Source organism: Manacus candei, unplaced genomic scaffold (assembly GCF_025592945.1).
Source record: "Manacus candei isolate 608988 ecotype Guabito, Panama unplaced genomic scaffold, ASM2559294v1 h1tg000043l, whole genome shotgun sequence".
NCBI lineage: Eukaryota > Metazoa > Chordata > Aves > Passeriformes > Pipridae > Manacus > Manacus candei.
The window spans coordinates 7600561-7615640 of record NW_026138091.1 but is presented as its reverse complement, the minus strand read 5'-3'; the positions used below and the strand labels follow the sequence as shown (position 1 = coordinate 7615640).

The 15080-nt window shown below is 42.0% G+C and overlaps 1 protein-coding gene across 1 annotated transcript in view; it reads right to left on the bottom strand.

Moving 5' to 3' along the window:
• Nucleotides 1-15080, bottom strand: part of PPM1H (protein phosphatase, Mg2+/Mn2+ dependent 1H) — a 136716-nt gene that overhangs the window by 53879 nt on the left and 67757 nt on the right. The window contains exon 4 of the mRNA XM_051795811.1: nucleotides 8402-8514. Within this exon, the coding sequence (XP_051651771.1) occupies nucleotides 8402-8514 (113 nt within the window). The remainder of the gene's footprint in view (nucleotides 1-8401; nucleotides 8515-15080) is intronic.

Below are 15080 nucleotides of genomic sequence, written 5' to 3'. Positions count from 1 at the left end.
TCGTTTGAACACAGTTAAGGCCAGGGTTGCAATGATGACAGACCACCACATTTCTGTATCACGGCTGAACAACGTGACACCAATTACTCAGGCCACGCCAGGAAAACGAACAAAGAAGTGCAGTCACGTCTCTGTGGCCAGCTCTGAGCTTCAGGATTGGTATCTGTGGAATCAAAGTCTTTTTCCCTGCTGTCCAGGATATCACATTCATCTCCAGGACGAGTTACTATGGCAACTAAACCTAGGCGTAGTGGATGAAGGCATTGCTGTGCAAGTCAGTGTTTATTTTTGACAGTAATATGGCTGGGATATGGCTGACCATGTAAAATGGAAGAAGTAAGGATTTTTTTATCTCCCTGCTCTTCACTATCTTACCATTGAGGAAGAAGGAATGACTTTTAGCACTTAAACTCATATCTACTTTGATCTCAGCTTTTCTACTTAGTAGCAGTTGCAGGATGTTGGAGCAAGCTGGACCAACATGTAAAAGTAGACTGAAAGTGTCAGTCTCTGCTCACTCTGCATTGATGAATTTTACCCAAGTCCTGCTTTATTCACCCTCAGAGAAGTGACAAGGGAAGCCCTCTCTGGAAGCCTCAGGAGCAGGGCTCAAGCTGCATTGAATAGCTGCTGCTGAGGCTGAACAGCCTGGGCTGCCTGTCAAGCTCACAGAATTCAGGGGACATGAAAAGCTTTCCAACATGGTAGGGATTGCAGCAGACTTTGAAACATTCACCAAGCAAACCTGGGGTGTTCCCTCTGGCCCTTCTCCCATACTACGGTTGAGAACTAGAGAACCAAGGTGCCCAGCCTGCTTTGTATGCCTTGGCCCTGGCCCTGCAACACTGGAATGAAGAACTTGCATGTCTCTGTGGTCAGCTACAAAGGCAGAGATTTAAAACATAGTTTGTTTGGGTTTTGTTGGTTTACTTTTTTCTTTCTTTTTTTTAAAGGTTGAAAACCTATGAGAATTAAAGTTAACAGAATTCTTTACTCCTGGAAACCAATACCAATGAACTGTGGGTTTCCAGTTTACTGATATCACTTGAATAGCCAAAATTCCTCTCCTTCCTTGTAATCTGGAACATAAGATGATGTCTGTGCAGTTAGGACCAGAAATTTAACTGAATGCACCAAATGTACCCCTCACCAAAAATGTTTACAATGGCTTCAATACCTGCCGATTGCCACAGACATTGCTAGGGCATACGGTCTCCCAGGAAAAACAAGAGTTTGGAAAAGAGGTAGGATGTTTGTTTTGTCTTCAAAAGCCTAAAAACATTTACTACCAAATGAATAATTTCTGCCGAGTCAGTGCTGGATATGACATGCCAGTACCCTGGAATTTGTCATCCAAGTTCCAGGGTAGAAAATGCTCTTTCTCATCACTGCACTTTGAGTGCAATGACTTATTTCTGATCCAACACCTTTTCTTCACACCTCACCTTAAGTATTTCTTGAAGCGCCTCCAAAAGCTTTACCCAGCACAAAATCCTGCAGTATCAGAGGTTGCTGCTATTCCTATGAATCCTGTGCTCTGGCCAGGCAGGAGAAGAGGAGAAGTGCTTTCTGCAGGCCTGCAAGTCATGCTTCTAAGGAAAAGAGACGGGGGTGGGGGCAGAGAGACAGGACTTGGCCATGTCTCCTGAATATGACTAAGATGCCATGATCTTTCCCAACATTTTTGGCTAGGCAGGATCAGAATTCTCTACCTACCAAACTGCAGTTAGTGAAGGAGAATGTGCGCTAGAGAGACTTGCTTTGCCTTGAATTAAGTCTCTCCTCACTACACAGACTTGTGAGCAAACCAGACTTAAGTTATCTGTTACCCTGAAATGATCAAACATTTATTTTCAAGTGATTCTGTCAGAAAGAATAATAAGCTAAAAAGGGGATGTGTACATAGATTGGCCAAAATACATAGGTGTTGCTTTCATCTCCTGGGAGGCATCTTTTGAGAATCTGGAGGAATGAGAACTTCAGAGGATGAAGAAGAGTCACTACTGATTGCATGCTCCCAAGGCAAAAAGGCCCTGATTGTCATTCAGATTTGCAACTTTCTTTGTCCCATCTTTAGGAGAAGACAATAAAAAAAGAACTGCAGACTAAAGAAGCTTAGTAACTGAGTTAGTCTTTCCTCTAGACCTTTAAATCTCTAGTATTAAGCACAGTTATTGTTGTTCATACAGACACAGACGTAAGAAGACAGAGAGGGCTTAGGCAGACCACTCAAGGAAAACAGGGAAAATACACACTATTTAGATTAGAAGACAGGTAGTTATGAAAAACAGAAAATTAAAGCTTCCTAGAAAGACACTAAACCAAAGACTAAAGTAAACTAGTTCTACAATAGCAATATTTTCACTTTTTAGTTTCCATCCTTACACAGTATTAGCGCTTCTGGCAAAAACGACCCTGCTGGAGCACCTCGAAGAAGAGGTCAGATACCATGAACTACAAATATGGGTCAGAATCATCAGTTCTTACTTCTCAGAAATTCTATTTAAGCTACAGTGCCAGTCAGCAGATACATGGCTGTTTTCATGCCCCTCTCATTTACTTCATAAAAGCAAATTAATGCCCCAAATTTGATTTCCTACAATGAGAACCAAGCATGAGGGAAGCAGCTGACAAGCACCATGACAAAGAAGAGGAAGGACAAACGTAGTGAGTTTCAACACAGGTAGCAAATCCAGAAAGGATTGAAATGGTAAACAAACTCAATTTTCATTTCACTATTTTATTACACTGGGAGAAGACTATGTTACAAACACACTTTTCCACATTTGGGCTCTTGAAGTACCAATGAAGTTGCTTTACCTGCATCCACTTGGAAGCACCACAAAAACATTCACTCAACAAGCTCCTATCATTTAATAAGCCCAAATGCCTTAGCATTAATTCTACACTTGCAAAAAGGAGGAGAAAATCTATTCTGGATGTGAGGATATATGTTCAAGTAGAGGGGGAATATGCCCAAAAAACGTAAGTACAGGGGAGAAAAAGCAAGGACGCAAAAAGATGATAAAGAGAGCTGATGAAGTTAAGCAAAAAATTCAGTGACCCTGTAAGTCTGTAAAGCCTTCAAAACATCAGGCTCTTTGCTTTGATGCCATGTTCTGCCAATAAATCAAAAAAGCCCAGAACCCATCTGCAGATTTAGTGAGTGTTTCAGGGCATATGGAAAAGTCAAATCAGCTTGCAGTGTTCTGCTTCTTGTATAATGATAAAAGTACAGTTACACTACATGGCTCCAAGTACAGCACAAAATGGAAGCGCCTGCAGTCTCCGAGCAGCTCCTTAACCAGACAACACAAATGCCAGAACAACACTCATGCCAAAGACTGTAATGCAATATGATCATATTAACTGTCATTGTAGTCATATTGGGCAAATGCTGTGTTGCATGAGGCTATACAATACTTTGGCAGTAATCAGTAAACCATTAGGTCTCTATTTTACTACTGCTTCATCACTAGCTATAAAACAACATCCTAATAAGGAGCATAAAACTAAAAAGAACTGAGATTAACAAGGCGTGTTACAGCAGTTTAGAAGTCAAAGTCATTTCAGCAATATAAAAATGAACAATACTACTTAAAACAATGATCAGAGAAGATTTACTATTCCATATTAAAAAAAAGCAGCTATTCCAATAGCCTGGCCTAGTTTCCATAGCATATATATGTCAAAGCAAAACACAGCACCTCAATGCTCACCAGAAAAGCACTATATATTGGATAGCTGACTATACTACTATCAGTCTCTAATCAGAAAACCTTGCATGGACAATGGTAATCACTGAAAAGAAGAGAGAGAGAAAAACATTAGAAAAAGCTTTGGCTGATATTCAGATATGAATTTTGACCGTACAAGAAGGTATATTCATGGCAGAGTCAAAGAATGATCAGACAAGCCATTAGAGGATGAAAGCGGCTCCTTCCACGTTGTTTTTATCAGGCTCTGAATACATCACCTCATTTTTAGTAAGGTTCTGGTATCATGTGCAGTTAACATATAATTATTACGGAACTGTGATTGCATCGTTAGCAGAAGTTTAATTATATCATTGACATTAGTGATGCCATAACATCAGGCTCAATAATAGTTCATAACAAAACCTACAATTAGAACAATTTTTGCTCCCTTTTACACCAACCAAAAGTGTTCAGCTTGGAGAAGCCTAATAGTCCATACAGAAGCGAGCTAGGGCTGAACCTGAAAGGATTGCTGGCTGGTAATTTAGTAATATGGTAATTAAAGTCTTTTCATGATGTAATTACACATCAACTACAAAAGGACAGCTGCTATACAACACTGCCAGGGTACGTGGCATGAAATGATTAGATTTGAGAAGCTTTGGTGGATAAACTGAATACCACAGACATAAGTCTGAGGTATAGCTGGCACCACACAGTACATTATTATTCAAGTCTCACACTTAACATTTCCTTAGTTTCATTGTGATAGTACAGTTTGTTGCACATACCTTGGTGTTCTGACAGAAGCAGCTGTTCAAAAACCAACTTTAAAAGCTTCTGCTGTTTTTAAGTTGCACGAAATTAAAAGACCTAACCTTCTTCTGGGGAGAGGCAGTAAAAATGAGATTTGCATGAACCCAAAGTGTTTATTTCCCACCCTTGCAGCATAAAACCTACTCTCACTATCTGTGAGAAGTGTAACTCGATTTATTTACATGCTTTTTCCAGTGGTGTAGCAGAGAGAAAAGAAGGAGAATGAGGAGAGGGGAGAGGCACAAATAAGAAGGTGAACTCAAAGAAACTAAAGTACTAAGGCATCCAGTTTCAACAGCAACAAGCAGAAGTCCCCTGTTTGAGTGAAAAAACAAACCCACCCTTCTTCTCAAGAGCAGTAAAACATTTAAGTAGTTTCCTTATTGTATTTCTCACCGCCCTTCCCTGTATCTGTGCAAACCACAAAGCTGACCACACAAGGCAAGAGACAGCAAAAAGGAACATATTTTTCCAACTAACACAAATAAAACTTCTTGACTACATAACTGGCTCTTCAAAATGTATGAATGCACTGTGCACCCTGGCAATGGGCAGACAATCTCAGAGTTGCTTTTCTAGTCCTAAAATGTCCTTATAGTCATGACAGCAACTTGGATGTTTTGCAATAGCCGCTTTTTTCCCTGAAAGAGGGTAAGTGAGGATTTCGTGGGAGTGAGAGTCAGACTAACTGATCTTCTGCACTTTAAAGCTTTTATTTTGTTTTGAGCTAGGAAAATCAAGGAATGGACTTATTTGAAAATGAAAAATTTTGGGACAATTCTCCTCAGCATGAGAAAGGTTTTATATGAGGTCCATTTGGAAAGTGCAAAACTAAACGATTTTGGATCTGGAGGGACTCTATTATCTATAAGATGTGAGGAATGAGTAGAAAAATTTGAATCCTGGTTCAAACAACACCCAACCTTTCTGATGGCTTCCTTTCTGATTCCTGTTCTTTTTCTGAAGAGATGTTTTGGATGGACTTAATGAACATACAAAGCTTCTTGAAGACTTAAGTGTCTTTAACTACAGCTATGCCAGCCAATACACTGGCACCAACTCCAGATCCCTGTCAACAAGAGTTTCTTCCCCTTGGGTATCAGAGACTACAACGGAGCTGAGGCTGCCCTTGGGGAGCATAGGAAGAATTCTGGAGGAATTGGAAGCAGCCAGTCCCAGTTATTTATGAACAAAGATCTTAGCTACTGAGAAGCAAGTCCTGCATGGCCAGTTTTGCACAGCTGTGGTGGGGGGAAACAGTTTTCCCCCTGAAGTTATAAAATGGTAAAACCCCAGGGGGTGGTGACCCTTGAAGTTTTGAGGTTTTACCCAATGAGCGCTTCTGCAAAATATAAACATATCACAAGCAGAACGGAAGAGAAGGTAGTTGTAGTTGTGTGGTAGAAGTAGCCATGTTGTGAAAGCCACGAGTAGAAGGGGCAGGAGCCCCTCTGGGGGGCTCCAGCTCTCCCAGCTCCGGCTGGGGTCATAGAAACTCAGAAACAGTATTAAACTGGACTGAGGTCTGTGACTGAGAAGTTGGAAGGTTTTTTCCCTCCACCATGAGCAGCAGGAGCAGCGGCAGAGACAGCAGTGAACAGAGGCTATGGCTGAAAGCCAACAGATAAGAACTGAACTGGAGAAGCAGCAGAAACAAACATGCAGCTGAGCAAGGAAGACACAGAGTTGTCTGAGAGAGCTGAGAGAGAGCCAGCAGCAGAGAGAGCACAACTAAGCTCTACAGAGACAGAGTTGGGGTAAGAAACTGAACCAAAAAACCCCCAAACTCCTTTTGTGACCTTTCCTAAGTGGAAAGGATGGACTCCTACTGAATGGAAGTCCTAAAACTGCAGCAGCACTGCAGAAAAGAGCTGTAAAGCTCAGAAGGAATGCAGAGGGGGTGACCTTGGCCCCCCCGCTGCTTGAGACAGAGCACAGAGCTCTGTAGGGGAACTTGAATCCCCCGAAGATAGGGACCGTCACGAAGACCCCTGAGCTTCGTGATATGACGTAGTGAAGTGACCCTTGTCCCGGTGAACACAGCCTACGGAAGATAAGACCTTCGCTTGGAGACGAGTGGCCGAGAGGGGCTTGGATACCCCTTCGTGTGTGCTGGCAGAGATCCAGCTACAGCTGCTGCATGGAAGAGAGAGACAGAGAACCTGCTGCCTTAGAGCCATTGCTGTTCTGAGAGTAGAAAGGGATCTTTTCCTTCTTCCCTCCTGGACTTTTATTTGGAGGGGAGAAGAGATTTGATCCATTGTAAATACTTATGTCATGGTAGAGATAATTAAGATTGTATATAATGTATTGTAGTATTTATTTGTACAGTCATTGTAATATATTCCCTTTCCCCCATTTGAGTCTCGTGTGGTGTCTGGAAAACCATCTCACACTGGGCTGAGATGTGGGAGGGGGTTTGGACTAGGGAATTGGATTTTGAGGCTCTCAAACCATGACAACAGCACACTTTTAAGAGACAGTAAAGCAAATTAGCCAGTTTGAAGGAAGAGATTCAACTGTATTTCAAGTGCAATAGCACAAGAAAACATTATTATTTCTAATTTAATGGCAGAAGAGATAGAATGTAGTGCAGCTAGTGGTTCTGATGACTAGATGGGTGATCACCTCAAACATGTTTGCAGCTACCATGTCAGGACTCACTTGACATTTGATGCAAAACGGAGATTCCAATATGTCACTTGACAAGAGGAACTGAGCAAACAACTTTCAACATATACAGCAAATTTACCATCTTAAAAACAATCACCAAAATGAAAAGAATAGGAATTTTATGTCCAAAGTATTTATCTGATTTCCTACACAGTTTAAAGCAGTGAGAGGCAATAAAAATGTTAAGTTTAAACTACAAAACTCTTTGCTCTTGAGTGTTGTCTCTGTAAGTACATAGGTGTACATACTACTAATATGAACTGTGTGTGCAGAAATCTTAAACACAAATGCATAAACATAACAGCTTTCACCTAAAGACAGCATGGTTCAGTACCTTTGTAGACTTTAATTATTAAGCTGTTAGTGAACAGAATACAACAGCAGTTTGTATCACGTGGGGAACTATTCTCCCTGTCCTATTTACACAGTGTGCTGCCAAAAGAAACGTGAAGATCTGAAGTCTTGCAAGAGCCTCATTATCTCTCTCTGATGGTAGTATGGGCAGAGAGTGAGTGAGGTGAAAAGAATGCAAGTCAGAGATTTCCAGTATGGTCCTATCTTTAGCGACATCAGAAGACAAAGAAAAAGCTTCTTGTTGTGAGTCTTCAGGCATCCAACTTCAAAATATAAAAAAGCAAGAGCTCATGAACAACATTCAGTTCTGAGAAATGGACAAATACATGAGCCAGAACAGCACAAAATAAAAAACCTAAACTGTGATAGTCTATCTCCCTCTCCTTCTCTCCCATTACAAGAGCAGCAGGTATTTGCTTACAAATCACTACCCTCATCTATATGAATATCTGAGAGCCAAGTGGCCTGTGAAGACTAAGCCTGGCAACAGGAGCCACAGAACTACCTACCAAACAAATGCAGCCCTACCATAGCTGTTCCAGATGCAGTCATCTTGTCAGAGTTAAACACACAATTCTACTACACACCCAAAATTCTTCTCAATGGCTTTTAAGCATCCTTCCACTTCTCTGCAACCATCAAGTCATTCAGAAACTGCTATGGGACCAGAAGTGTTGTCAACTTCCCTGGCTGCAACCACGACTTGACAAGACTCTATCACTGCCATTTGCATTCATTTCTGTGAGAACTGTTAAGTGTTCAGCCAAGAAACAGAATCCTCTTGTGATACTGTTTGCAATGGTAACACCAGACCTCAGGAGCCTGAGGTGAATGACTAGTTGGGAAGACACCCCACTTACCTGCTATCACCAGCGTTTGCCACATACAGTTTCCCCAATAAATACACCACCACAAGGGCTGTGCAGCCACCAGAAATGTTATACACGGTCCTCTCTCGTTCTATTTGCAAATCCTGTGGGAAAAGAGAACAAGATTTATAAAGACACATTGCAATTAATGTTTCAGAAAATGAAGACTGCCCTAAAAAAAGGAAAATACAAAAAAGTCTTTCTTAAATGGTATGTCCCACTAGCTTTCTTTTCTTGCTGCTGTGGCCACATGGTCTGGGAGAAGAACAGAAAGTTGAGGACCTATTATTTATGATACAAAGATGTTTGGGAAAAATCAGGTCAGGAGCTTTTAAAACATTAGGTACTAAGGAACAAATAGCAACTCTCAGGGATGCAAGAGAATTTGCTATGGCAAAAGCACAAAGAAGGCAAAGATAAATGTAGTTTAACAACAGGTACCTGGTGGTATAATTGGAGAGTGCTTTACATAGACAGCAAATAATTAATGAGACCTAGCCATGACATGAATAACTACCTGCTTCCTTAAAGGAATGTTAGAATTGTGGAGTATATACCTTTAGGAACAGCAGCAACAGACAGTCATGCCACCAGGCTATCCCTTTAGAAACACAGGGAATGAGTGGATGCTAAACTGATTCAGAGTGCAAGAAGTATTATATATAAAAACGTCCTCCTGCTTAACAGAAGTGGAGAACACAAATCACATTTGTCACCAACAGTCAACCAAGTCCTGGAATGAAAAAACACATAAATATATACATACAAATATATATAGTCTCCAAGAAAGCTTGGAGAACATAAAGGACGTAAGTAAATGAGCTACTTTCCAATCATCCATACATTTTAAACAAAAATTGAAGTGTACACCAATTAATTAATTCTGCTGTCTTTTAGTTTAGTTTGGGGTAATAACACAACATGTTACAAACAACCCTCCTCTCCTGTATCCAGAATCAAGCACAGTTTCAAGCTGGTCTGTCCTTGTAATATTGGATTTGAACAGGGAGCATCATTTAACATCACTATTGCAAATACTGGAAGATTTTTCCAGCTATCCCCTGCCTGCTTTTATGTGGGTTTTATTATGAATATATTTGTTTGCCTCTGTATGTGTGCATATACCCAGAGCTATACTTCAGTCATTATCGTATTTGCACTGAGCAACAAAGAGTCCAAATTGTCCTCGCCTTGGGGTATGGAATTTAGAGTTTTATTTTAGAGCTAAATTTATCTGAAGAAAAGCACTACAACAAATGCAAAACTTGACAGCAGCAATTTGATCAAAAATCTGCAGGGCTGGGAGGAGGTCACTGTCCAATGCTTTGTTTCCTACAAATTTCAGGGGAGGTAAGTGACCTGGGGCGGCAGTGGGGATGTTCAGCACTGCTCAGCCACTGTCTGGCGTGGGCGGGCAGAGGTGTAACGTGACTCCTCGCTGGCTGGTGCATGCACATCCCATTTCTGCCAAGAACACAGTGCTGAGGCGCTGTCCTTGCAGGCCATCCTCTGCTCTGCATGGGAACTGCATGCGGCTGCCACAGAGACACAGGTTCTACTGCTGCCTCTGAACATCTGCACTTATCTTGGAGGTGGCAGTGCGGGGCGGTGGTGGTGAGGACCAGCAGGAAAACAACTCCAAGCTAAAAATCAAATCTCATAAAACCTTTGGTCAGAGATATGGGCCTGTTATAAATGACTCTTTATCTAATCTTGCCATAGAGAAGCTGATTTTCCTACCCGTGGTTGCTCTACACTTTTTAATTCAGCTGAAGAGTTCAAAGAAAGCAGACATTTCTAACCACCAAAATAATTTAAACTTATTACAGTGGATTTTTCAGGCACTGCCAGGAATTTTAAGAAACCTTCACCTTTACATCTCAGAGTATCCTCTGAGACCTTCAAACAATATGCAATACCTCACCTGGTTTCAGCTGTCATACATATACTTTGCAAGTGCTGGAATCCTAAACTAAAATTTGTTTCTTTCAATAAGCAGAATTCAGAAGCACCTATTATAGGAGAAAAGATGGATAACTGTTAGGGCCTCATTATCAGAATTTCCTTGACTTAATCCAGTACACAGATCTAGTTTTTCTCAAATCATTTCTGTTCCTGGGCTCTTCCATCTAGTTGTTGTTCAGAACTCACATTTTCTACCATGACTTGTCAGAGTACGTTCAGTGCCATGTTTAATGTGATATTACATACTTTGCTTGACATTTTCTTTTTCAGGGGTAGGGAAAGAAGGAAAGGCCTTTCTACAGCTCAACAAGATTTGAGGGGGAAAAATAAAGCAAAATAAAATAAAGTCCACAATGCCACCAACTCATTCTGATGTAGAGACATTGGCTTTTAATTAAATACTTTATAAAAGTGACACTGGGAAAGTAGAGCAGCACAGACACAGGCAGAAACCCCAAAATGCCTCTGCAGTCTTTACGAGTGTAAAGGGTCTCATTATAGACAAAATCAGACTGTATATAAAGCTTTCCTCATTTTCCAGATGGAAAAAAATGTCAGAGCAAGTTTCTGCCAAGGAAACAGATAATTTAGTCTGAGCTCTGCCCTTCGTGCCAGGATGTGTGCTGTAGCAGGTGGTAGAAGTGGGGTGCCCACAAGGGTTGACCCAGGTCTGGTCCCACTTCCCTGGGTGCAGGATGCAGGATGTGGGGATGCAGGAGGACGGAGCACAGCTGCAGAGTATATGCCGACGTACCGAGCAGGTGAGGACGGGCAGTGCGGCTTTCTGCACCGAGAAAGCCCTGGGACAGGCCAAGGCCCGGACCCGGGCTCCCCTGGGAGGGCGCACGGCTTGCGCAGGTGATAACCACCTCTCCCGAAAAAGCCGCGCGATGCCGCCGCCGCCCCCGCCCCGTGCCGGAGGCTGCGGGCCCCAGCACGGCCGGCTCCTGCCACCTGCCGGAGGCTCCTCTGCGGCATCGCGGCTCCTGCTCCCGCCCTTCCCGCCCCGCGCGCCGGGAGCTCCCCGCGGGCAGGCCGAGCCAGGCGGGAGGTGTGCGCGGCGAGGGGAGACAGAGGGAGCACAGCGAGTGCGGCGGCACCGAAGTGGGGGCCGATTCCTGTGAGGGTTAGATATGCAGGACCTTGAAAACAGACCTAGGTGCATTCATATTGCAGTACCGTCATTGCAGCAAGTTAGTATACTGCAACAACTAAAATAACTGATTTTCACCGAATCACAGAATTATTAGGGTTTGGAAGGGGCCTCTGGATATCATCTAGTCCAACCTTCCTTCCAAGGCAGGGTCACCTAGAGCAGGTTACACAGAAATGCACCCAGGATGGTTTTGAATGTCTCCAGAGAAGGAGACTCCACGACCTCCTTGGGCAGCCTGTTCCAGTGCTCTACCACTATCAATGTAAAGAAGTTCTTCTTCATGTTGAGGTGAAACTTCTTGAGTTTTAGTTTATGGCCATTGCTTCTCATCTTGTCACTGGGCACCACAGAAAAGACACCACTCTTGGGACCTTGAGATATTTATATGCATTAATGAGATCTCCTCTGTCTTCCTTAGACTAAACAGGCCCAGCTCCCACAGTTTTTTCTCATAAGAGACATGCTCCAGTCCCTTAATCATCTTTGTGGTCCTCCACTGGACTCTCACCAGTAGTTCCTTGTCTTTCCTGTACCGAGGAGCCCAGAATTGGTCACAGCACTCCAGATGTGGCCTCATTAGGGCCGAGTAAGGGGGAAGGATCACCTCCCTTACCCTGCTGACCTCACTCTTTCCATGCTCTTTTCATCTATAAGTATCCTCCGAGCAGAGCCCTTTCATCCAGGATCTCAATCTTGCTATAACAGAAAGTAGCTTTTCTCCCTATATACACAGTATCACATACCTGCCTTTTTTTATTTTTTTTTAATAATTTCAGAAGACAGAAACACAAAATTAACTCCTTAGTCTGCTTTACCTCTATCAAAAAGGCATCAGATGCCTGTAATTCTGTTTAAACCTTCCTCACTTCTATTGGCTATATAAGGAGGTGAAGCTTTTCAAAAAGAAAACTGTACAACACAGGCTGCTGTTTCAAGACTTTTCAATTAATTAAAATGGCACCAATCTAGCAAAAGCACCCGTCTAGATTTCATCTAAGTCAAAAAAAAAAAGTAAAGAAAAAAATCATGATGCAATGTATGCAAATGTATGCCTTCCAATAAACCATACAGACTAGTTCTGTGCTATTTTTTTTCCATCTAAAATTAAATGGGGTTCAGAGCGGAATAGGTGCTCTCTCCTCTTAATCTTTCTTTAAAATACATATAACACCACACACAGGTATACAAGGTTAAAGTACTATAGTTGGTGCTTCTAACCAATACAGCACACCACTCGGAAGCATCCCTCTTGGCTCTTTTGAACTGAATCTATAAATGCACATCTTAAAACTCGAGAGACGAAAATTAGAGGACTTGACTTATGGCACCTTCAGAACTTGAGCTTCTTTGTTTCCTTTTAACTGGAACAACTGAGATACTGACAACTGAGCATTTACTGGTTTTTAAACAGAACAGTAAATTATCTGAAAGCACAGCATAAATTCACTAATCCCAGTTACAACACAGATAACACCATTTAGAAGTACTTCAAAATGGGGACAGCTTAATTGTTAAATGTTTAGGGCAATGACTCGGTCTGTATCAACTTTCCACAGTGTTTTACTGCATGTAGCTGTCAGACAAGAACTGTCCAAAGAAACCCACACCAAATAAAGAAACAAATAATTTTTTCAAGTCTTTTAAAGCCACGAATTGCATTTTGAGACTTGAGGCAAAAACAGGGAGAGCTTAACTAGAATTCAAGAGGAAGTTGGGGAAAAAAAATAATGGTATGCTAAAATCTCCCAGGAAAAGGGAACAACACCATCCTTAGATAAACCTGTCAGGTTGCACTGTTTAAAAAAAAAAAGTATCTGTATCTACTCATCATTTTCACCAGCTTCATAGGACTCCTTTGCAGCAATGGGTGTTTCAGGAAACACCACCAAGAAGTTTGCCTTGGTCCAGGAAACATGAGCTTTCAGCAAGTAAATGATACACTCTGCTGGCACAAAACCCTCGTTCATTATGCACATCTCAAGTGCATTGACCCAACTCAACGACATCAATGACGTTCCAGTACAAAACAGGGCCGATTAAACAATATGCTGTCAAAGAGGCCCAAAATCTTCATGAAAAGACTACCAGGAGTATAAGCTAGCAGGAAGTTAGACAGAGGAAGATCAATCTTTGCAAGTACAGATGCGACACAGGAGTGTTGATCTTATGAACTGCTCCCTTACACAGGTAAATACTCTTTTGCCTAAACCAATTACAAGTGCAAGTCTTCCCCAAGAGCTTAAAGTAGGTGTAATTATCTATTGCTTTTCTTAGTCTGACCATTTTTATAAGATTTCCTTTTAAAGTAAAACTTAATGCTGAAATTATATTGCATTGTGGTAGGCACCGAGTCATTTGTGTATCAAAGACAGATGAACTTCAGCCCTCTAATAAAGAGTAAGTGGGAATTAAAGGTGTTGGAACTGTGGCATATGAACAAAGACACAGGAAGGAAAATATTCTGTTTAGAAACAGGAAGAACAGATTACTATAACCTATACAAGGAATACCTAGACACCATAAGTGTAGTGAGTTATCCAGGGCTTCTGCATTTGTCATACTCTATCCACAAAAGCCCTCCCAAGCAGTCAGGTGCCTGAACATGAGCTGAGATGGTCTTCTGTGTGAACACGTACCGGAGATGTGAACACAAAATAATGCAGAGCAGTAACAACCCTGCTCAGTCAGACACATTCAGGAAAGCAGCAATGGGTAACCCACACGCTGCTTTCATAAAAAAGGTAGAGTGCTTGAAACAGCCCTTCTACACCCTCTTACCTTCACTGCCCAGTCCCATGAAACTCCATTTCTCATCTCTCCTACACTTGCAGACAGGAGAAAATCATGTCATGCTCTCAGAGCCTGGCAGTCTGGCCTGAAAATTACGCCAACTGAAGCATGAAATTGGTGTCCCTCTCTTAAGCATGCTCTGAACCCATCAGGGCGCAGTGGATGGACACGGTCATCTTCTCCCTCCTTTCTCAACAAAGAAGGATTGAGCAATCGAGTCCTCCCTCTCTGAAAAGGCATGCTAAACTGACAGGAGATTTTCACGTGTCCTCCTCTTTCTTTTCATTTAGCAGAAACTGCGCCCACTAGCCGTAGGACATAAATCTGCTCGCATACCCCACACTGAACAATGACCAAACCATGGCTGTGAGTCCTGCTCCTGGACAAACCCAGTTACAAGTCCAAACCCAGATGATGGGTCTGTTTGCCTGCACTTTCTTGGGAAGAAAGAACAATCCAGCGAGATAATTGTTATTCAGAATTCAAAGTGAAGTACTACTTGTAGCAACAACTCTAGTCTGTAATTACATGTACTGAGCAAAATTCCTATACATCAGGAAAAACTATGATTGAATACTTCTTTTCAGACAACAAATAAAACCTCTGGGAAACACTGATTGGTTCAAAAATCTTCTTTTCAAATAAGGAGCTTTTCTGAAAACTGCGGTAACAAAATTTTGAAAAAAGAACAAGATCACATCTCCCAAGACCTGATCCACATGTACTCACTGGTGGGCCAAACCTCTGATATGCCTGGCA